The 25,117-nt window shown below is 36.8% G+C and overlaps 1 protein-coding gene across 1 annotated transcript in view; it reads left to right on the top strand.

Moving 5' to 3' along the window:
- The window catches only part of LOC138714691 (trypsin-1), a 79,220-nt gene that overhangs the window by 38,082 nt on the left and 16,021 nt on the right, over window positions 1-25,117 (top strand). The window contains exons 2-4 of the mRNA XM_069846754.1: window positions 9,951-10,065; window positions 14,360-14,522; window positions 23,664-23,872. Coding sequence (XP_069702855.1) covers window positions 9,951-10,065; window positions 14,360-14,522; window positions 23,664-23,872 — 487 coding nt within the window. The remainder of the gene's footprint in view (window positions 1-9,950; window positions 10,066-14,359; window positions 14,523-23,663; window positions 23,873-25,117) is intronic.

Consider the following 25,117-nt stretch of genomic DNA (forward strand, 5'->3'; position numbering starts at 1 on the left):
GCGTTGTGTAACTTTCTCCATTCTCCTGTAACTTCATCCCTCTTAGCCCCAAATATTTTCCTAAGAATTTATTCTCAAACACCCTTAATCTCTATTCCTCTCTCAAAGTGAGAGTCCAAGTTTCACAACCATACAGAACAACCGGTAATATAACTGTTTTATAAATTCTAACTTTCAGATTTTTTGACAGCAGACTGGATGACAAAAGCTTCTCAACCAAATAACACGCATTTCCCATTTCTATTCTGTGTTTAATTTCCTCCCGAGTGTCATTTATATTTGTTACTGTTGCTGCAAGATATTTGAATTTTTCCACCTCTTCGAAAGATAAATCTCCAAATTTTATGTTTCAATTACGTACAATATTCTTGTCACGAGACATCATCATATACTTTGTCTTTTCGGGATTTACTTTCAAACCTATCGTTTGTGGACTTTCTGCTAACATATTCACGTCATCCGTCATCTTATTATATTACCAAATGATAATTATTTCGCTTATGATTTCCTTTAAGTGCAATAAAAAGGGAACGTGTACATGAAAGCATCAAAAAAATCTTTATAAATGTGAATATATTTAAACTGCAAAAGCAGGAAAAGTTTCAGTCAGAATTTGTTGCAATTTTATAGAATTATAATAGATAATTTTTTAATGTTTTAAGAAGTGAGATGTAACTTTTTAAGCACATAGCTTTTTCTTTACTCACTATTAAATATTAAGTGAAATAAAATTATTAATTTTCCGTATACTGCACATGCGTCGTGCATTAAAGGCGCTATATTCGGTTCAAATTTGTCGAGTATAGAGAAGTTCGATATTTGCCGATGTTCGCTCTGCAGAACGAAGCCTGAAGTGTTTGTTCCACCTTGTTGAAAAGATATTCGCCTTCCTCCACTCTCACCCCTTCATGTTCAACCGCTTAAAGATTTTATCACATATGTGGCGATTAGTTTTTCATATGAAATAAGACGAAGTTTGTAACATATTTCATATTCGAACATTGCAAGACACTAGCGCACACATCTCGAAAACAAATTATATTACAAATAGGCCAATGATATTTTGTATAGACTTGCAGAATTCACGTACGTTCAAATTAGATTTTCGTTATAAAGTTGTTATAAGAATTCTAAGTATTTTTACAGAAGTTGTGAATTTTAAAGTGATTTTTGAAAATCAAACGAAAAAAAAAATATTAGGGAATCATGATTCCAGAATTAACATTGAATAACTTGTATTGCTTCTTGTAGACATCTGTGAGAGACGTCACACTCTTGCTGTTGCTAGTTAAGGTTATTCCATCACAATAGCAGATGCGTAAGCTAAACAAAAATGACCCTAACCCTAGATCATATATACCCAGATTGCTCGGCTTTATAGGCTTTGACAGTAACAACTTTTGTCAGGTTTACTATGCTGTCATTTAGTTGTTACATAAGGAGCCATGTCATAACTCCCATTTGAATTGCATTAGCGACTGTACTGCCATCTCTGTTCGTGTACGGCGGACAGGTGGCGGTCCTGGCGGTTGTTATCTTCAAAGTGCTGCCGATTTCAATATAGGGATGAACCATCTGTTATATATGTGATCTGGGCCCAAACTCTAAACAATACGAGATGGATTAAAAAAGGACTGCTTATTTGAAAAGGCCACATTTATTAACGTATTTTTACAATTAGTCAGAGTGTGGGTCCTGGTGTTGAACCAATACAGTTAATACTGTACTGTCAAGTAGGAATTTTCATAAAAACAACTACAATATGTACACAACATAACAATGTCTCAACAGTTCATGTCCGAATCACCATTATTTCGTTAAAATGGATTCAGAGTTTGTCTACTCTGTATTTACAGATTCGTAATGATTTTTCCATACGTTTAGTGCAAGTGCAGAAACATCATATAAATAGAATGAAATTTGTAGCTCAGCCACATGATCATAATACAAGACGAAATGAAATTCTTAATTTAGTTGAACGTAAATTTTTCACAACTGCTGCTTTACTACACAGTAAAAGTTATGGTCCACGTCTGTATAATTCGATAATAAAATTTCATCCGGAATTGACTACTTTAAGGAATGAAATTTTCAGATCCAGAATTTAAAAAAAAAATATGAGAGACTTCCCTGTATTACATTATGTACCATGTATTGTAAAACGAGTTTATTTCTATCCTAAGTATATTTTTTCTATCTTATCTTGGTTACTATATCAATATGACCTGTACTAATTTTATTACTAATAATCAGGCTTCGAGACTTTGGACCCGATAAAATAAGTTTACTGTGCATGTACTGTAGGTTGTTGACTCGCTGCAGGTAGTGAAAGGTAGAGATGTGTTGAGGTAACAACGTTGCTATTTAGAATAGAGTACGGTAGTATGGGGAAACACACACATACACACACACACACACACACACACAGACATGTACATTCTGAAAGTTAATATACATTACACAATGACAATGTCAAAGAATGTGAAAAGCATTTATTCTCCTGTCTTGTATAAGCATTAGTGTTTAATTATACACAGTGTTAATGGTGGAAATAAACGTAGCAATTTTAATTTCTTCACTTATCCTATTGGTCGTCTTTAGGAAGTGCAGTTACAGTACCGAATTGCAATGTGCTACAAGATACATTTTCAGCGTGTCAAACGTAAATCTTTTTCGGTTATCTGCCAAACAAAGTTTGTACTGTGAAAAGCTGCGCTCTACGTCGCATGACGAAAAAACCTAACATCATTGCAGTCTCTAAGAGACAGTCTTTTATTCTCAGATGACTTTATGTCCACTAATTTGCTGTTTATATTGCACAGTGATCCATATCCGTTATTTTTACATAAAATTGATTTCCACTTCTGTTTTACACGTTCAGTAACCGATGTACTTGATGTTTCATTAATTCTCTGTGTCATTTCCTTACCTAATTTGAGGGCTTCCGGCATCTCTTGCTCTGACTTTTCTAACCGTGTAATAGTGTCAGACACAGTTTGAAAATAGGTTTGTAGGAAAACCAAATTATTCGTCAGAAGCTTCAAATCCAGAGCGTTTTCCTTTGAGTATTTGTTGTCATTCATTCTACAGTACCCCCATCCACTGTACGCTTTACCACTATATTCAGTACGCCGTTATGCAGATTTCCTACAGAACTGCTCTATCGGGTCCGAAGTCTCGAAGCCTGATAATAATAATTCACCAATCTCAACATCGTCTCTTTTTTTCACTCAGTTATTACTAGTATTATTATTACTAACTTTATTATTATCATTATCTTTATGTGACCTTTTTCTTAAGTATTTTGTCTACAAAGTATGTATATTTATGTATTATTATTGAATTTCCAAGTTTATAGAACCCTATTTTACCCGAAGTTATATTAGGGCTGTAATTAAATGATACATATTATAGCCCTGTACAAATAGTTACATAAAATATATACATAATTATGACATAAAATACACATATTACATTAAATGTGTGTATATTTATGAAACGGAACTGTCCCCGAACACGAGTTTTGCTCTTTCGGGGTATTTTAATGTAACGTTTTTATGTATATGTTATTATTAAATTAATCTAAATCTAAACATATGAACCATTTTTCACCTATGTCAAACTTCAACTCTCATTCTCGTTGATACAACTCTGATTTAATATTAAGCGCTCATTTACTTAATTTTCGCGATTTACACACCCTTATCTACTTGTTGTCCCTAGCGTTTAAATCAGAATTTACTGCGTGGAAAACAGTAGAAATGTGAGTTCCAACTAACGGCGGACCTGCATACACATAAATCAAGCTACAGTAAATAAAACAGCAGAGATTGGGAAGTAACGGACGCAGTGAACGGGAACCGATACAATGAAACGGGTTCTGGCGGGAGAGGGGAGGAGCCAACCTTGCCAGCAGCAAAGTCACTGTCACGGCCACACGCACTTTCACTGCCGGCGAGCCGAGGCGAGGGGGTCACTCGCCCCGCCCGTGACATCAGCTGGCCGGAGAATACGTCACGACATGTATAAATAGTTATCAGAAGAATCTGAATTTATATGCAAAATGTATATTGCATGTAAACTAAATTTTTCCACGATAGTGTGCTTCCTCATCGTTATAGCAAACGGCTGCCACGGTTGAAAGTTGATTTTAAAATGTACTGAACTTTATTTAAACCTTCAGTCAGCTATTCATAGTGTAATGTACGTAATGTATATTAAGATTTTTAAAAATATTATTTTCAAAATATACTATCGTGCAAAAAATACTGTACAACATATGTTTGTGAAGTGCATTACAAAATATCGGAAATTTATTCCTCGGTTTTGTAAAAAGTATTTCCCAACCTTGTATCGTAATATACTTCATCCGCGTTGGTTTGATAATGGATACTTATCCATCGTCATATCACCATGGTAGTGGCATCCATTACCGCACTGAGTGCGATATGTAAATGATTACCTATCAGAATGCGGTAATGGCATTCATTACCACACTGTGTAGTAATCATTTACATATCGCACTCAGTCAACGATCGTATCATAAACGCGTTTTTAAATAAACGCGAATAAAATATTATATGCAAATAGTGGGATATGAACATAATTCTTGCAAAGCACATTCGAGCTTAATGAAGCTCATATTCCACTAGTTGCATAAATAACTGGTAACATAATGGAAACTTGGTTTTCTTAAATTACCATGGCAATAGTAATAGCTCAACACATATTTGTTAGTGCATATGATTGCATATTTCGAACCTCCCAAATACTAACATTGTAACTCAATTTTTTATGATGAAAGAGTAATGGAACGGAGAAAAATTCTCTCCGGCGCCGGGATTTGAACCCGGGTTTTCAGCTCTACGTGCTGACGCTTTCTCCGTTCCATTACTCTTTCATCGTATGATCTCGCAGAATATCTGCATGAAATATCATATGTACTTCGGTACATTATAATAATATATACAATTTTTTATGGTTCTGAGTTATGCTAATTAAAATGGTCTTAAATTGTTTCTTTTTCTTCCAGTACTATCATTGTAGCTCTAAACCTTCCCAATCGTATGTAAAATCTCATTGTTACTATCTGTATACACTGATTTACATGATCAATTTAAAACTCACTTGCTTCTCCTGAAAAATGGAAGAAAGTGAGTTACAATGTTAATACTTGTGAGGGTCGATTTTAAGATATACTAGTGGCTTGTGCAGCAAATGCTGCTGCAAACTAAGTTCGTTAGACGTTCAAATAAAAACTTTTCAGATTTATTTTCAATGAAGAATACTTGTCTTTTTGATAGTTATTTGCTTCCATAATAATGAAACATACTCCCTCTGAATGGATTTTTTTTTAGGCCAAATAGATTTCTTGAACCTATCCAACTTCAGTTTTTGAGTTTCAACGCGAAAACGCAAGTATCAATGTCAGGACGATAGAGTAGCTATTTCAGGTCATTGTGGATTGTAGGCAAAAGTTAAAAAAAAATGTCAGGTTTCCTAAGCTTTCGAACAATAGCATTTTCGTATAGCTGCTGCATGTAGAATTTGAAATGTAGAGCGTAAAATCATTTTATCCTACTAAGAGATCCTGCTGAAATTATCTGGAGACTACAAAATTTTCTAGGCCTCTTATTTTATCAGTAAGTAATACCTTTTGATCTTTCCTTAGGAACTGTAATCAATATCTACAATACACCGCCATTAAGTATATGAAAATGACCCAACCCCACTGGGTTAATAAGTATAAACATATTTGATTTTTAATAACAATATTATTATCTTACTGAAGTTTTGTAGTTATATATAGCAGCCACTCAGTAATAGAAATGAAGATCTAAATTGAGATATTCTCTACATTTACTTACATAACCACAAAACGTTTCACTTTCATGTCATCAATATAGAATCAATATTATGTACAATTAATGAAAAAATAGATGCATCATGATATTAACTATAATAATATTTAATTTCTAATGGTAATAATGTCATCAAACCACCTCAAGTTTCGTAGATTTGAATATTCAATACACAGCTGTACTCAGAAAATTATACACTGCAGAATCAGTTTTTAATAACAAATTGAATTGAGCTCTAAATATGTCGGCAATCCTGCAGGTCATGGCCTTCGTGTAATAGCCTATTGTTTATTGTAGTGTGTGTTTTGTTCTGAAATTCTATCAAGTCGGCCGTGATTGAATAAAATAATTCTCAAAACTGACAACAGATGGATTTTGGAAAATAGGAAAATTATGTAGGAAAATTGACATTTCACTGAAAACTACTACTTTTCCGAAAAACTTTGGATGCCAGGCATGAAAATGAGGGGTCACTCATTAAAATCCGTTCAGCCGTTTTCCCGTAATTTCCATTACCAGTTCAAATTATATATATATATATATATATATATATATATATATATATATATATATATATATATATATATATATTATATACATTGCATGCATATTTTCCTATTTCAATATAAAAATAGCATATTCTGGACGTAATCTGATGTGCATTTCCTTTTGTAATACAAAAAATATATTGAACAATAATTCTCCGAAGCTTAATGAATTAGGAACGATCCACGCATTGTGGAAACGCGGCATTGCGTTTTATATCGTCTATCGAAGCCAAGAACCGTACTAGATCAAAACAATATAACATTGTAAAATTCCTTTCTAGAAAGAAAAGTTAAATTTGTTCGAATCAAATTTCTATATATTTAAAGGACAAAACTAAAATTCTTTTTATAATTTATCAACAGTAATCTCACTAGAGGTTTTGATTTATCTAGAGAAAATCAAAACTCGAGTGGGATTTAATTGACTATTACACGATTAGAAGAAAGTAGGCTATATAAAGATTAGAAGTAACAAAGTGTACAATAAAATATTAATTGGCTTACGAAAATACAACTGTCTTCAAATGTATTATTGTACCATCTCAACATTACGCTAGATGGCAGTAGAGTTTTATGATGATGTTTTCTTGTTACCGGTATCAGTTGTGCCAACTATGGAATCATCATTGAACTCTGTGGACTGTTACTAGTCAAGAAGGCTTTGTTGATTCAGTTTCATTTTTATTAAAACATTTGCATTCCATTTCAATCATCCGGATCCCAGTAATCAACGTCACTTGACAGATGATTTTCAATAAATCTTAGTATTAAACAATCTCTGTTACGTGACTATCCATAATATATAGCAGAAGCTATAACAAACATAACCTAAATAATATAAACAAGTGTTAGAAAAGTTTTAATTGGGGATGATGAAATAAACAAGAAACGTTTTAATTAACGATGATGAAATAAAAAATAAACATGGATAATTTTAAAAGAAACAATTATTGAAAATACAATTTTCAAATTTGAATGTTTTGGTGGTTCAGTTGATGTTATATTGGACGTGTGCGTAAAAGAAGTGAACTCGTTGGTGTACATGGTGTATCCCTCAACTCATTCAGGATTTCCGAATGGTACTCTTCATATATGACCAGTGATCTTTATTAATTCTTGTTCTTGAATGCCAAAATGCGAGTCATATTTGAAAGTGATGTGCATCGACTGGAGTGGTTTGTAATTTTATATATATTTTTGACGGCCAGACCAGTGCAGTTTGAAATGTTGGCAAACAAAGAAACAAATGCTAGGGTAGTGATAAAAATAAACAAATGCTAGGGACGCGATAAAATTAAACAAATGCTAGGGACGCGATAAAATTGTGCGATAAGCGGGCATGATTGGTTGAAAGACGTCCTTTCGTACCGTTTTATTGGTCGAAAGTAGTGTGACGTAGTAAAAGTGTAATAGTCACCATAATACACTGCTCTCTTAAACTGAGAATATGGGGAATTAAATCAATGGCTTTCCCGAAACACGCTATGAAATGTTTCATATAAAACAATTTTTATCTCGAAAAGGAAGCAAAAACGAACAAAATTATATTAAACTTTTCCTTTGAAATATCTCAAAGACAAACCCCCTAAAATTAATGACATTACTTACGGTTCATACTATATCCTCCTACATCATCTGACTCTCTGCCAACGCTTTGGTAGTTTTTCAGTTCCGCGTCTGAAGAAATCTGCTGGTTTGGAGTTAAATCGTCAAGACAAATTTGTAAAGTATCTTCGTTATCAAATAAGTTTCTTGAACATCGTTGGATAGAGGACGAAAAGATGCAGATCAGAGGGCGTAAATCGGGGGAATATGGCGGATGTGGAATCACCTTCCAACCAAGCTCCTGAATAGTTGCTTCCGTCATATTAATGGATTGAGGGCGTGCATTATCGCTTTGCAGCAGCACTTGATGCAGTATTCCCGGTAGTTTTTCTTCAATTGCGGCCGTAAGGCGTCTGGGTTGTTGGCAATAAATATCTGCAGTTATGGTTACATTCCTGGGAAGCAGTTCATAGTACACGATGCCTTCTTTAACCCATCATACGCATAACATAATTTTCTGTGGATTGACACTAACTTCTGTGAGGAGTGTTGTGTGTAGAAAAGATAGAACGATTTTCTTGCTGTGGTTTCTCCGATGGCATTCTCCCCGTACATGGCACAAATGTTTCGAGCCGCCTCCGCTGCCTTTGCTCCTCTAATAAACTCAAACAGAAGAACATGTCGGTTGTACAGTATGTCTTTTTTCCAGTTGACACTTCTTCTTCTTAAGCCCACAATAACACGAACTTCCTTCAAATCCGAAAAAAATTCAAGGCGTATTTACAGCTCAACACTTCAAATAACAACGATAACAATATCCCAACAATGCAGTGTTGTGACAAGGAACAAAAACGCTAAGAACTTATGCATCAAGCTAATACGCATATATTATTTGCAGCATCAAATGAGAAAGTAGATCACAGATTATTTATTGAAACTTGTAGGCCCAATTGTATAAAACTCCCTGACTAAAGATCAACTTTGATCGAAGATCGGAAAGTGAACCGAGTTCAGACACTTCTTCTATTGTATAAAACTTTTCTGCGATCAAATTACCTTGGTTGAAATGCAATCCAAGTTGACGTGAAAAGGATTTGGCAACATCGCATAAACAGGTGAACTATGTAATGCGCGGGCCATGTTATACAGGTTTGTTCAGTGTTGCCAATTTAGCGACTTTAACTCTTTTTCAACGACAATTTCTTTTAACTTTTATATTGCTTAAATAGGGATTTAGCGACCTTTTTAGCACCCCATAGTGACAAAATTTAATCTTTGTTTGTTGATAATGAAGAATCTAGCGACTTTCCAACTACTTTTTGGCGACTTTCCGTGCACTCTACTGGAGACACTGGTTTGTTTTGTGCATTGTAAATAATGGCGTACAATAAGAAGAAGGTTGACTCAAGTTGTTGTCATGTTATGGTGTTTGTTACTGCTAAACATAATAAAGCTTTATAAAACGACAATTTTCGTTTAGTAATACAGTTAATTGAAAATTTATGAATGTACCTATCACATCCATTAATAATTAATGGTTGTTATAAACATAATATGATTATAGGTTATGTTATTTGATACTGCTGAACACGATAAAGCCTTATAAATCATAAGAATGTTTGTGTATTAAGACAAGAAATTGAATATATATATATATATATATATATATGTTCCTACCATATCTATTAATATTAATAATAATGGTTATTCTTTTTTGCACAATCTGCCACTCATATATTTCAAACAGAAAAGAAATAACTGAACTTGGATTATCTAACTTAATCGGAGAAATTTCTTCAGTCAAAGTTGACTTTAGTTTAAGACAAATTAATCTCAGATTAGACTTTATACAGCACAAAATTCCAAGTTCAGCTAAAACGAGGATCAATTTAACCTCTGATCTAAGATTAAATGGTTTATACAATCGGGCCGTATTGTAATGAGAGTTAAATTCAGTTCAGCTGTTACAGTTGGTCATTTTGTCTCCTTATTTCAGGAAGTAAACGACACGGATGGCGGGGACAAGCGTCTCCTGTTCGACGAGCTGTTTGGCCTGGGATCGAGTTCTTCCTCTGACAATGACGAAGAGGAGCTCAAGAACTGCTCGTGTCGTAAGTACGGAGCTCTGCTCCCTCTTGATTCATGGTTCAACCTCTGAACGTCGCACACACACATATATAACTAAGCTAACATAATTTAAGACTGCCATGGAGAATTATTAATAGATCCCAGATTTACATGCATTTATAAAGCTTGAAATATACATGCAAATATGCTCTGTAAAATCTTATAATAAGCATACTGGTGTGAATTTCTTTTGCATTAATGATATATCATGTTTGCAGTTTTTCTTGTGAAAGGTAAATGCTGTAGCTTCCCGTTGCCTTTCGCACACCACTCTCTCTTTCGCACCTCAAAAGATCCCAGGGGGCCCCAGCCTGGAGTTGAGGAGAGTGGATTTGACTAATTAGGTCCTCCGGACTTTGCCGAAATTCACCACAAAATATCAGTTCTACTAGCTATTAGGTTCTTGACCCGATCAGAGACCTGGAAATCCCAATTAGCTTTTGCCCCTGTTCAGTAACCTTTATATGAAACGAGTCAAAGTCAGGAGGAGTACGTCAAGGATGCCCTTTATTACCTGTCCTCTTCAACATCTGCAAGGTGCGGCAGAAGAATCGGACGATTTTCAAATGGAAATAACTCAGTAGTTGTGTCTATTAGAACAAACCTATTACTGCCAAAAAAACTGACCATGTATGCCATTTTGTTGACATACATTTAGATTGTCTTGAAAATTATTTCCTTCAAATCTTTCTCTATGCACTCTTCAAGGCTTTCCCTGAAGTTGCGTCTCGCTCTTTCCAACATTTCGCCATCAATGTTGGCGATTTCCTGGACAATGGAAATCTTTAGGTCATCAGTTGTTTGGGGTCTGTTTACATACACTTTGGACTTCAGATAACCCCACAGAAAGTAGTCGCAGACGTTAAAATTAAGCGAGCGGAGAGGCTAGGGAGTGTCGCCACGCCGAGAAATGATGTGTCCTGGAAACATGCGGTGCATAACTGTTACTGAATTTTCAATGTTATCTGGCGTTTGTACACTTCGAATGTGTCCTGGTGGTTTCTTCTTGCAAGCTGATGTTGATAATCGAAAGTTTTGTACCCATCTCAATATGGTATTGCGAGCAGGAACTGCTCCGTGGCTGCCAACATTAAATTGGAGACAAAAGGCACGCTGGGTTTTCACAACTGAATCACCATTCTTGAAAAATGTCTCGATAACGAAAGCACGCTGCTCCGAGCTCCATTCTTCCATGAATACACAAAATGGCATCAAAAATGCTAACAAACGACGGTCGATCGATGTCCATAACCCCTCATGTTGCTCGGTAAACGGCCTTCTAAAACCGACCGATTCCTTTGCCGCACCTTGTACTTGAAGGATTTAGTGAAGAACTGTCCTTCGTTATAAAATGTAAATGAACATTTCCACATATCTGATCGTTCAGCATTACATGCGTGTGGTATCTGTACGCATAGTTTCAGGGACTACTTTCATGGAGCAGCGCAAGCAAACAACGGTCATTTCTCTTTTCCGCAACAACTGCCTTCGTGATATCAAAAAGGCAGTGCCGTCACGCCCTCACAGTCGAATGAAATTGAATTATGGATTTAATTAATGATGCAAACAAATTTCAATTAATTTTAAAGTGATTGTTTCAATAGTAATTAAAAAATTGTCATTTTATTATTTTTTAAGTCTCTTTGAAGTGCGAAATTTGCAAAAATTGCTTGCTTTTTTTTAAAAAGAAATATTCACCGAAGTTAAAGAATTTCAATTATCAAAATTAGGGCAAAATAATCGCCATAAAATCGCACTCCTAAATATGCAATATAAATTTCGAAAAATAATATTTCGTAAATTTTTTTAGTGTTAAATGGAGTAAAAGGCTGGCAATTTCTTAAACAACAATGCACACATGGAAATATTTATTGGAATAGATACAGCAATAATTGTTGAGCTATTTTTCAACATACTCCTCACCGGAATTGAGACATTTGTCATGCCATGGAATCAAATTTTGTATTCCTGTGTCATAGAAGTCTTCCGCCTGGAATCGGAACCAGTGTGTGGCAGCCGTCTGTATCTCTCTGTTGACCCCACGGTATGAAAAATGTCTGAATTCCGATGGGGAATATGTTAAAAAATAGCTCAACAATTGCTGTATTTGTTTCAATAAAACTTTCCATGAAATTTTGTTTTCTTTCTGTAAACGGTCCCGGGGAAACTTATGTCCTGCAAAGCCCTCGCAATTGCGCTCTAGTGGCCAAATTTTGTGTAAGCACTTGTTTTGACATTATTAACATGGTGGGGAAAAAATAACTTTATTTGCCCCCATGAGAATGTTTGCTTGTAAGTGTTTACTGTTGTCATAATAATGGAAGGAAACCAAGTTTCATATGTTAAATCAGTTTGTAAGCAATATGGATTACGCAAATAAATACGCGGTCTAGTTATGAACGTTTGTGTACTTACAGGCTTTCACAATGTGGTGATAATTTTCGCAGCTAACTTTGTACCCTGCGGTACATTACAATGAAATAAAAATACTGCATACAAACGCTCATTTGCACAGAATTATGAGCATGAGTTCCATTACTTCTCATAACATTACTTCATGCCATGTATTTTATACACTTCGATTATGTAATGTGGACTTTACATCGCTAATAAAAATGTTGTAAACACATCCATTTCGCAACTGCTTAGGTAATTATAATTCTATTACGCAACTAGTTATGTAATGATACTGCTATTACCTAACTGATTGCGTAATGTGAACCACACATTTTTCTTGGAACACCAATCTTCAAATATTTAATATTCCACTACGTATCTTAAGCAGGATTTCGATGCTACTAAATATTCAATTGCAGAAATTGCAGGATTTTGAATATCTGAATCTTCGTTTGAACTCATTTAATAAAGTTTGTTTATCTCTCTTAGTACTGATGTTCTTCTGTTATAAACAAAAACCTATCGTGTTCAAAACTAATAAAACAAACATAAACGAATCGCCTCTCGCAGGAAGAAACTAATAATTAGGGGGCAGATGTTGAAGACCTGAAAATCCACTTAAAATTGTCATTAAAATGCCCTTAAACTAATGGAAAAATGACAAAAATTAAAAGAAAATGACATTTAAATATTATTCACAGTGCTAGCACCACAACTTCTTAAAAATTAGTCACTTTGTTTCAATGACTGCCCTGGAAATGTCGGGAAGGCGGCAAATTCCTAGAATTTGGCAAAAATAAAGGAAAACAACATGCAACAAAATGAAGGTTTTAAGGGAAAACTATAGATTTTTAATGAGGGTTTACAATGTGTTTCATTCAGGGGTGGTCCATGTCAGTGCCTTCATTCTCCGTCTCCTCCTCCTTCCGCGCTTCAATTTTGTTACCAGATTTTCCAGATGAGGGAGTGTGAATGACAAAACAAATTGTGGGCGCAGCATGCATTCTTGCAATCTGTGTGATAAAAGTACTGTATACTACAGTAGTCATTCCTTCCGAACCATGTTGAGGACACAACGTCCTATCCAGGACATGGTGAAAGTTTCCCCCCTCAAACATAAATTCTTAAGACTGTCTCGTACCGACAAAGGAACAGTAACGGTCAAAGCCCTCACTTAAACTAAGCTGCTGTCAAGCATTTTATATTACTTCCGTTTTGTGAAGTGAAGCCTTCAGTGGAATGAGGGATGGACTTTAGAGTCTGTTCCAAACTATAAAACTCAAACTTCACTGTTATTCACTTATTCAGTAGGTAATTACTACTGACCTATTGGGTTAGAAAATGATTTAACATACCCATCGGCGAAGAAGAAAGTAAAATGCATTTCAAATGATCTAAAATTCTTCGAAGTATTAAAATGACCAAAAAATGCCGAAATAAATATATAAAAATGACCTATTAGTTCAAAATATGCAAAAATGCAATATAAGAAATTACTTTTTTACGTTGATATTAACATAGAAAGGATTTCTATATTAATAGGCATCGTCCTAATGTGAAAAATAAGATGACTTTTCGTCAACTTCCGCCCCCTGCTAATACAATCGTCTCTCCACAAAAGACATGTTCAAAACTAATAAAGAAATAATGCAAATATTTTATTTAAAAATATTTTAGGAGTTCAGGCAGGAGCAAGGAAAAAAAAAATAGGTAAAAACCTACAGATCCGGTCCTTAGTTATCAGTGGTCCGCACAATTCTTGCAGTAGTGATGTGTTGCCTACAGTTAAACGAAGTATTGCCATAGTGAGTGAAGATATAGTAATTAGTAAGTTAATATTTGTACACAGCAATTATTATTACATTTATCTGCTGTCCACAGAGTGCGGGGTGGTGAACCAAGAGATCCGCATCGTGGGTGGGCGCCCCACAGGGGTAAATCGTTACCCGTGGGTGGCGCGCCTTGTATATGACGGCAACTTCCACTGTGGAGGATCGTTATTGAACGGAGACTACGTACTCACTGCGGCCCACTGCGTCCGGAGGTAAGGAACACGCCATTACCGCCATCAGTACCAGCAGGAGTAGCAGTAATACTGGTAGTAGTAGTGGTAGTAGTATTAGTGGTACGAGTACTAGTAGTCGTAATAAATTAGTATAAGTAGCAGTAGTACAACAGTTTACTATATACAGTCACGAAACTTGGGATGATTTTTTGCAATTCTCACGATTATTGCTAACCGCTTGGAGCGCTGTGAGTAATAATAATAATAATAATAATAATAATAATAATAATAATAATAATAATAATGATTTATTTTAGCTGGCAGAGTTAAGGCCGTAAGGCCTTCTCTTCCACTCAACCAGCAAAAAGTGTATATACATATGCATGAACTTACAAAGAATCCAACAATTTGATTTAGATGAGAGTTACATGTATACAAAAGTTATTTACAAATTAAGCAACAAAATACTATGAACTATTAATTAAACACTGAAATAAACTGTGTAGCAGAATTAAACTAAAATGCATAGAATGTTAATATATTTCAAATAATATTAGATAATAGAAAGAGATTATTACGAGACAATTAAAATACAGCACAATCAGGATGATGTCTAAAGAAAAAAGTAACAATGTAGTCAGTGATAGTTTAAATCAGTATGATTGGAGTGAAATGCTAATAAGGTTATCTTTTAAGCTGTTCTTAAAGGTGTTTATTGTCTTGCAGCCCCTAATACTTTGTGACAAGGAATTCCATTGACGCGAGGTGGATATTGTAAAAGATGATGAATAACAAGATGTTCTATGAAGAGGTATACTTAGCGTGCCACAGATAAGTGATCTGGTATTTACGTCGTGGTTAGAGTATAGATAAGAGAAACGAGACGAAAGGTAATTTGGTGTTGAAGTGTGCAGAATTCGAAAGAGTAAAGACAAAGAGTGTAAAGTTCTACGTTCTTTAAGTCGGAGCCACGAGAGACTTGCGAAGGACGGTGATATGTGATCATACCGTCGGATGTTGCACACGTATCTGACGCACATATTCTGAGCTCGCTGTAACTTGACTGACAATTCAGAACTTAGGTCACTTAACAAAACGTCACAATAATCGAAGTGCGGCGTTACTAGGGTTTGCACTAGGGTAAGTTTTAGTTGCTGGGGCAAGAAGTTTCTCAAGCGACTCAAACAGTGAATGGAGGAACAGATTTTTTTTATCGTTTCTTTAACTTCAAAATTCCAACTTAGATTATTATCAAAAAAGAAGCCAAGATTTTTTACGACAGATGAATAAGGGATTAGCGTGTTGTTAAGGGTAACAACTGAAAGATTACTGTTATTAAGGGAGTTAACTAAACGCTTATGTCCAATAATTATGGCTTGAGTCTTACTTGGATTAAGTGCGAGTCCGAAATTGGCCGCCCAAATGGAGGCAGTGGCTACAGTAGAACTTGGTTATAACGACATCCAAGAGACCTTGAAAATTATGTTGTTATAAACGAGCGTCGTAGTAACCGAGATTCATTTTTATTTTTATTTTAGTAGGTTATTTTACGACGCTTTATCAACATCTGAGATTATTTAGCGTCTGAATGAGATGAAGGTGATAATGCCGGTGAAATGAGTCCGGGGTCCAACACCGAAAGTTACCCAGCATTTGCTCATATTGGGTTGAGGGAAAACCTCTGAAAAAACCTCAACCAGGTAACTTGCCCCGACCGGGAATCGAACCCGGGCCACCTGGTTTCGCGGCCAGACGCGCTGACCGTTACTCCACAGGTGTGGACCCGAGATTCATTTTATCAGTCTAGTGAGGTGGAAAATGAAAAATAAGAAACATAATTAGGCTTATTTTAGATTTATGTATTCACTTTTAAGCATACCATGAACACACTAAAATACACGTACAATTATAAATACAGTATTCTGTATTAAAACAGTTTGTTCATTACTCACAAACTTATTTACTGAGGAGTGAAGTAATCAGTCATTTTACTCTGTTGTCTCCTACTTGCCCAATATACACTTTCTAAATTAAATTCTATGTTCATTATTTCAGTTGCAATTTCACTGCTCCTTCTCCTAGCTTCATACTCCCTCCTCTAGCTTCATAGAAACGTTCACAATTCTAATGACTTCTAAAGTGTCACTCACTTCTTTTAGTGGCCATACTACGTTAAAATGCGTGCACTTAGTGAAAACTTCCTGTCGAAACTGATCTAATACCGCATGAATTCGGGCAGGTTACAATGGGGTAGGGAATCTGCCTGCATTCCAGAGGTCTATGATAGAAGGGAACAGTAAAGGATTTGCCAGATTTCAGCAAAATATTTCTTAAAATACTTTGGTTCATAGAAAATTGTATTCCAAACTGAGGTTGAAAATGACGTTATATGTGAGGTAGACGCATCTTACGTTTGTCATATTAAGCAAGGTATGAAAGCATATGTCTTATGGGGAATTAGTTGGGACCACAGAATATTTGACGTTATAGGCGAGGTGTCGCACAAAACGAGGTCGCTATAACCAAGTTCTACTGTACTAAGAACAATAGACTGTGCCACTGCCATCGTGATCTAATACAGGCCGTAAGGCAGACCATGTAACTCGCTTAACCCGATCACGAAGGACCGCGTTTCAATCATATAAATTAGTTGGAATGCATAAACAGTAACAAATGTTTCTCTAAAATGTAGTGTAATTCCATTAATAAAATTTAAAACAATGATTATGATACAGTTCAGACATAATTCACTTGCGAGTTAAGGTTTAATATTATTTATGGTGTGAAAATTACGTTGTTCGTATGTGTAATACCTGCCTTTATTTCGATAAAATATTGCGAAATTCTTGTACATTCATTTATGCACGATTCAATAATTTTCAATTGCACCGCACGGATATTTAGATATGTTGAAATTATAGGTTATATTTACTGTACCAGTTGCCCCTTTCTGTCTAAATTTAGTGATCGCCAATGCCTTGCCATTCATATGAAAATTATAGGTTATGGTTACTATATTTAACTTATATTCCTAAATTCGCAATTATACATTATAATTAAGCATAATGTCATGTATGATACCCCGGACATTAAATTTTTCTGCATTTTAATACTACAATTGAGTACTGAATTATTGTATTTATCTACTACTTAAGAGACGAAGTAACACAATTGTACGTACACTAATTTCATAAGAGTGGTATGGTAAATTTTTTGCCTAAAATTAAGGAAGGCAGATGTGCTAAATTGAAATCACACTATAAATTCTTTTTTATTAAACCTCAAAATAGCTTCCATTCTAAACTTGAAATGTTGACGCGAACAGATTATGTTAACATGTAAAATTCTCTTCACATTGAAATAACACAGTTTTGTAATTATTTCTGCAACATATTATGCAACAAGAAGTAAACGTAACTTATGGACACATTACACTAAATAAAGCTTAGAAATGATGCGCAATAAAGTTATAATATAATATTTCACTGAGCTCCATACTCTGAAATAGAAAACCCGAACAAACATTACGGCCTGGTCTAGATCGAAAAGGCATTGGCTTTGCCGTATTTGGCATATTTGTAAAAAGCTATGTAAACTGTGAAATGTTCATTATCGGTTGTAATAACTGTAAATGGCTAAAATACAATAATTTGAATAATAATATGGGACAAGGAGACCTTTGTAGTATTATAAATTGTAAGAAAAACAGGTTAGAGTTATCCTTCTTCCGAAAGAACCAGGAAGGTGAGTTTATAGAATATAATAGGCCTATATATGTTATGAAATTAATGTATAAACCTTATGTATTTCATATTTCAATAGTGTAAGGAAGGTGTTATTTTTTTCAAAAGAACACGATATCTAAAGTACAAAACATTTTATCGTCTGCTAGGGAAAGAGTCTGTGATGAGGCGATAGTAGCGATCCTGGTGGTGAACAACTATCTATGTTTGCATATTTAGTAAGTATTGAGCTTCGTGACTATATATACGAGGCGCATCCAGAAAGTAAGTTTCCCGATTTTTTCCCCTTTAAAGTAAACGTAATTAGCCGTGTCAATTGCGCATGCGTAACAGATCTATGACGTATCAATCATATGCTAGCCGGACAGGTCCCGCCTGGTGCCAGTAGCGTGGCAGCAGCGGTCCGAAATCGAAGCTCTTATTCCTTCTTCCGCCGCCTGCGAGGTTCGGTCGATGATAAAGTTCTTTAATGCACAAAGCATTGCGCCAGTTGAAATTCATCGGCAGCTCTGTCATGTCTATGGGCCGAACATCATGAGTAAGCAGATGGTACGTCGCTGGTGTAGGCAGTTTTCCGAAGGTCGTCAAAGTGTTCATGATGAAGAGCGCAGTGGGCGACCGTCCCTCATCAATGATGATCGTGTTGAGCTGGTGCGGCTGTGCATCATGGAGAACCGTCGCTTCACGATTACGGAGCTGAGCAGCCATTTTCCGCAGAATCGCGATCCTTGTTGCATGAGATTGTCACTAAGCACCTGCTGTTCAAAAAAGTGTGTGGCAGGTGGGTGCCGAAAAACCTGACACCCGAACACAAAATGCAACGTTTAGGAGCAGCACTGACAGACATTTCTGCAACGGTATCACGATGACGGCGACGAGTTCCTCGACAGGACCGTCACGGGCGATGAAACTTGGATTTCACACTTCACCCCGGGAACCAAGCAGCAGTCAATGCAATGGCTGCATAGTGGATCTCCGGTCAGGACGAAATTCAAACAGACGCCGTCGGTACGGAAAGTGATGTGCACGGTGTTCTGGGACAGGAAGGGCATTCTGCTCATTGACTTCCTTCCAAGAGGTGAAACAGTGAACGCTGAGCGTTACTGTGAAACACTGCGAAAATTGCGACGTGCCATTCAAAACAAGAGGCGTGAAATGCTTACTGCAGGTGTTGTGCTCCTCCATGACAATGCTCGTCCACATACGGCTCGGCGCACAGCAGCTGTTTTGAAGGAATTTGGCTGGGAGTTGTTTGATCATCCACCCTACAGTCCTGATCTTGCTCCCAGCGATTTTCACGTTTTCTTGCACCTCAAGAAATTCCTGTCCTCCGGTGAGCGTTTTGGCAACGACGAAGAGCTGAAGACGTCTGTCACACGCTGGTTCCATTCACAGGCGGCAGAGTTCTACGACAGAGGGATACAAAAGTTGATCCCACGATACGACAAGTGTCTCAATTCTGATGGTGGCTATGTTGAAAAATAGCTGAAACATTGCTGTACCTGTTGCCAATAAATGTTTTTCTGAAAGTGTGTGTTCTTTTTTTTTTAAATAGGGAAACTTACTTTCTGGATGCGCCTCGTACTAGACTGTGGTAGTACTACAAGTGCTAACAATAGTTTTGTCCGCCACGAAATCTCGGAGTTGCCAGGAAATTAATCGAGGATCTTAGCGAAAACAGGCCCTTAACTGACAGCGATTTCTTGTGCACATGAAGGTAAAAGCTGACCTAAGTTTTGAGCGCAAACGTAACCCAGCATCGCGTGCAAAATGTCCAGCCTGCAGACGTCTAATAAAAGACAAACAGGATTGCTGTCAGCTGCTCAGACTTCGTGAGGACAGCTCAAAGAAAGCAATTAAAATACTCAGGTGCGAACACCACGTGGGGGTGCTGAGTTTTATAAAGTCAATTAACATTCCATAGATTTGCGGTTCATTCTCTTATAGTCACACGTGAGAAACTATCTAAAAGCCGTTATATCTGCTGATTGGAAATTTTTGCAATCTGCAAGTCATCCACACTAGGTGCCAAATAATTATTGAACTAAAGAGTTCAAAAGACTTTCGTCTCTAACATCACTGTTATACTCAACTAAAGATGTCTGCAAGTAGCCTACATAATATTTCAATCACACACATTACATTTGTCCTTATATAGAAGATCTTACTTACTTACTGGCTTTTAAGGAACCCGGAGGTTCATTGCCGCCCTCACATAAGCTCGCCATTGGTCCCTATCCTGAGCAAGATTAGCCCAGTCTCTAACATCATATCCCACCTCCCTCAAATCTATTTTAATATTATCTTCCCATCTACGTCTCGGCCTCCCCAAAGGTCTTTTTCCCTCCGGCCTCCCAACTAACACTCTATATGCATTTCTGGATTCGCCATACGTGCTACATGCCCTGCCCATCTCAAACGTCTGGATTCAATGTTCCTAATTATGTCAGGTAAGCAATACAATGCATGCAGTTCTGTGTTTTTCCAAGTACCAAATCTCAAAACATTATTCCTTTCCTGTGGTCGTGCCAGAGAATCAGTCCCATTCCGAGGCTTATTTGAAGGTTTCGTAACAAGCTGTTTTTTACGGTGATGGGTTGTTAGCCCTTCGCCTAACTCCCAAGCTGGAGGACCACCCCTCATCGGCTGTCCGCGACTGGTTATTCAATAGCCTATATTCACAGCTACCCTCCATATCTGGAGGCCGTCTCCTGGATCCGCAACCTGAGGACGCGCCATGCCGTGGTTGGGTTATTTTTTTACGACGCTGTATCAACATCTAGGTTATTTAGCGTCTGAATGATATGAAGGTGATGATGCCGGTGAAATGAGTCCGGGGTCCAGCACCGAAAGTTACCCAGCATTTGCTCGTAATGGGTTGAGGGAAAACCCCGGAAAAAACCTCAACCAGATAACTTGCCCCGACCGGGATTCGAACCCGGGCCACCTGGTTTGGTGATAGCGACCCACAATACATGGATAGAAAATCTAAATCTATTAAAAACTCTTGAACTTGTATTTGATAAATCTTCACTTAACGCATTTAAAACAACATTTAAATAATATTTATATTTATATGTAGAACCAACTTGTATTTGAGGGAGGTGGGATATGATGATAGAGACTGGATTAATCTTGCTCAGGATAGGGACCAATGGCGGGCTTACGTGAGGGCGGCAATGAACCTCCGGGTTCCTTAAAAGTAAGTAAGTAAGTAAGTAAGAACCAAGTTAGTATATAATTTAACGATAAATTTAGGTCTTATATTCAAGCTATACAGAGCGTCTCAAGAGGAATCCAAAATACTTCAGGATATAATATACTTTAGGTTAATCTATAACTACTTAACCTGACATACATATGTCCAAAGTTGTCCAAAGTTGGGGAGAAATCTGGAACGACTTGCGGTTCCATGTAGAATACTTGCGGTGTTACGCAAGATCTTTTGCACACGGCAGCATCTGAGCACCGCAAGGCAAGCGCAACACACACAACTGAATACACATTCACTCGATAGTGAATTCATGTATTCGCATAGTGAAAATGCAGGCATGCTTTTTGTTTATGGATTTTGTGATGGAAATGCATTTGCTGCTGTTGAGGAATACAGACAAACAACATTTCCCTAATCGGAGGGTTTCATCTAGCTGTATGTTTTCCCGTGTTTATCACACGTTATCTCATATAGGCAAGCTACCAATTAGTGTTTCATTGAGGCCGGAAAGAGACCCGGCACCGGCACTTGATATGAGTTAGAATTATTGGAATCCATGAGAAGGGCAACTTAAGTAACTTGTCTTGTATAATTATATTATTTTCTTACTGAGTTTGAACTTAATTATGAAACAAACTCATTGAAACAACACGAGATCCAGTATTTTCAATAACGTATCATATTATAATCTTTTAAAATGTAGAAATATGACTATAATGCCTCTCTTCGCTTAAAGGTTTTTCCATCAATAACTTCCCAACCGTTACACTTCGGTGATAGATATATCAGGTTAAGTCGATGTAGATTAATCAACATACATTATCCTTAAGTGTTTTACATTCCTCTTGGGACACTCTGTATATATTAATTTAACAAATAAAGTAGTGGTGTGTAGGTCGGGTAAAAGTAAATTTAAGCATAGAAAGAAAGAAAGAAAGAAAGAAAGAAAGAAAGAAAGAAAGAAAGAAAGAAAGAAAGAAATACATTTCCCTTGTACCGAAGCTATTTTATCCTTTGTATCCTCGTAAACAAAATTGCAGTAATTGCAGGAAAAATGAATATAGAGTTATGCATATCAAATTTCTCAGCTCTGTGAGCTCTAACAGATATAGCCTACTTATTGAAAAATCAGTGCTTTTTTATACAAAAAGGGAAATCACAGCTGTGAAATACAGCATCTACATATTTTCTATCTATCCTTAGCATAAACGCAATATCTGCATGAAGCTAAGCAAGAAAGCAGCAAGTTCGTTGAAGATACCGCATTGTTGCTAAGCATTAAGTACAAGGTGGGTCAAAAGTCGCTTTCCCCAAACATTTCCTCACATTCAATTTATATTTGACTACACATTCCTTTTCTCATTGCCAAATTTTCAGAACGGCCCCGAAGTTCACTCAGCCTCCTATAAAATTGAGTACCGGGTCTTTCCCGGGGGTAAAAGGAGGTCAGAGCGTGGTGCCAACCACACCACCTCATTCTAGTGCCGAGGTCACGGAAAGCATGGGGCTCTACCTCCATGCCCCCCAAGTGCCTTCATGGCATGTTACGGGGATACCTTTACCTTTAAAAATTCCTTTACAGATTCTGTTCAAAATGAAGGCTCTGTTTCTCGATACACAATTCACAATGTTTAGACAATGATTTTACAGATGACAGAATATAAGGTAAGTCACGATTTTAATCGATTTTCACGAATGACTGTTCTATCATCTGTCGCAACTGATGTAGATCCTGCGATTTCTGAGCAAAACATCATTTAAATCAATCAATCAATCAATCAATCAATCAATCAATCAATCAATCAATCAATCAATCAATCAATTAATCAAGTTTATATGTCAGAATTACAATTACGTAATTATATACAGCGAAAACTCACATGACGTCAGGTCTCATGATCTGGGTGGCAATTCTGTTATGCCACGACGGTCATATTTAAGTATAAAAATATAGAGGTGCACATTTGCAATTTCAAAGTGAGGTGGCTGGGGGTGGGGTGAAATCTAAAATGCAATTAAGCCCGGTTTGAGACTTCCCCCTCAATATCTAAATTGACGTGTTTTTTTTTTGTTTAAATTGATTTGCATTTAAATAAATAGTTATTTAGACTGGCAAGTTTTGAAATGAAACTGACATAAATTTTTCAAAAAGATACAATGAAAATTGTAGAAATAGAGAAACTCAGTAACGTGTCGCCCTTAAGTTGTTGTCGTTGTCTGCAGGTTAAAGCGGTCCAAGATCAGAGTGTTCCTGGGGGACCACGACCAGTACCAGACGGACGAGACGCCGGCCATCATGCGGGCGGTGTCCGCCATCATCCGACACCGCAACTTCGACGTGAACACGTACAACCACGACATCGCGCTGCTCAAGTTGAGGAAGCCAGTCACCTTCACCAAGAGGGTGCGACCCGTGTGTCTGCCGCAGTCGGGTGAGCCCACCAGCGGAAGGAATAGATGGCATTTGTAGTTCCTTATTGCAAGCAAGATAAAGTATTTACAAGTACACAGAGTGTCTCAGTTCGATGATACTGGCGTAATATACAAACAAATCACTTTACTAGGCATAGGAGGGAAGAAAAGTAGTTCATCCATTTACGTAAACTAGGAAATATCGCGCTTTTGAGTTTGATCATTTTCATTAGGTTTTTGTTTAATCAAGATACAGTACAGTATTAACAATGAGTGTTATTACTCACGAACTGAGCTGTCCATGCGGTCGTATTCATTATGCAGTGTATATTATACTGGGTGTTTAGTTCAAAGTGTGTCATGGCTCGCTGTATGCCGTCACGTGGCTAGTCGATGAGCCTGGAGAATTCAATCTTCCTACATTTCCGCAGATGTGAATTACTTATCTGCTAGAGAGGTTGCCTAGCAAGTACGGCGTTCATTCAGAAGAGTACTTACCAATACGTACGGTAACGCCGGTAGTGGCAGGAATGTGAACTGTTTCGAAACATGTACTGAGGTGAGTTTTTTCTTACTGTCGGGATATGGGGGGAGGGTTAAGACGATTACTTACGTATTTGTTGACATTAACTTCGACGGTCAACATGCACACGGAGCATTTGATTTGTATTGTGGAATGTTGCCGTACGCAACCGATGATAACAAATACCCTGCGTACGACTTGGCCTCGCAAAACACAGTTCGAAAGAGGTTATGGTAGCACACAGACCGTACAGACCGCCATCTGTTGGTACGACGTTCAAGTTATACCGTACACGTTCTCAAGTTCAGATTGAACGCCTTGAATAATAGGCAACTTCTCTGACATAAAAGCTGAAACTCGCTTCAAATCGCTGACTCATCAAAAGTGACGTCATGACACACTTTGAAATGAACACCCAGTACTGTCTACAGCACATTAGCGTACAATATAGAGAATGAAGTTAAATTGAAAAATAATCATAATATGGATATTTAAACACATTTTTAAATGGTGGCTGTTCATTTCAATACAGGCTTCAGTTCTAATGTGCATATTATCGCACTATAGACTATTTGCATCTAATTCCAATTACCAGTTTCGTTCTTCGTACCAGTAACTCATGTTGAAATAATTCTGTACCTACTCTATAAAAGAGTACCTTACGTACTGTAAATTCAATCTTCACTTCCGCCCGATCCGAAAAGATAAAATTACTCAGACATACTATCTACTGTCCGTCCAA

Source organism: Periplaneta americana, chromosome 15 (assembly GCF_040183065.1).
Source record: "Periplaneta americana isolate PAMFEO1 chromosome 15, P.americana_PAMFEO1_priV1, whole genome shotgun sequence".
NCBI classification, from domain to species: Eukaryota; Metazoa; Arthropoda; class Insecta; order Blattodea; family Blattidae; genus Periplaneta; species Periplaneta americana.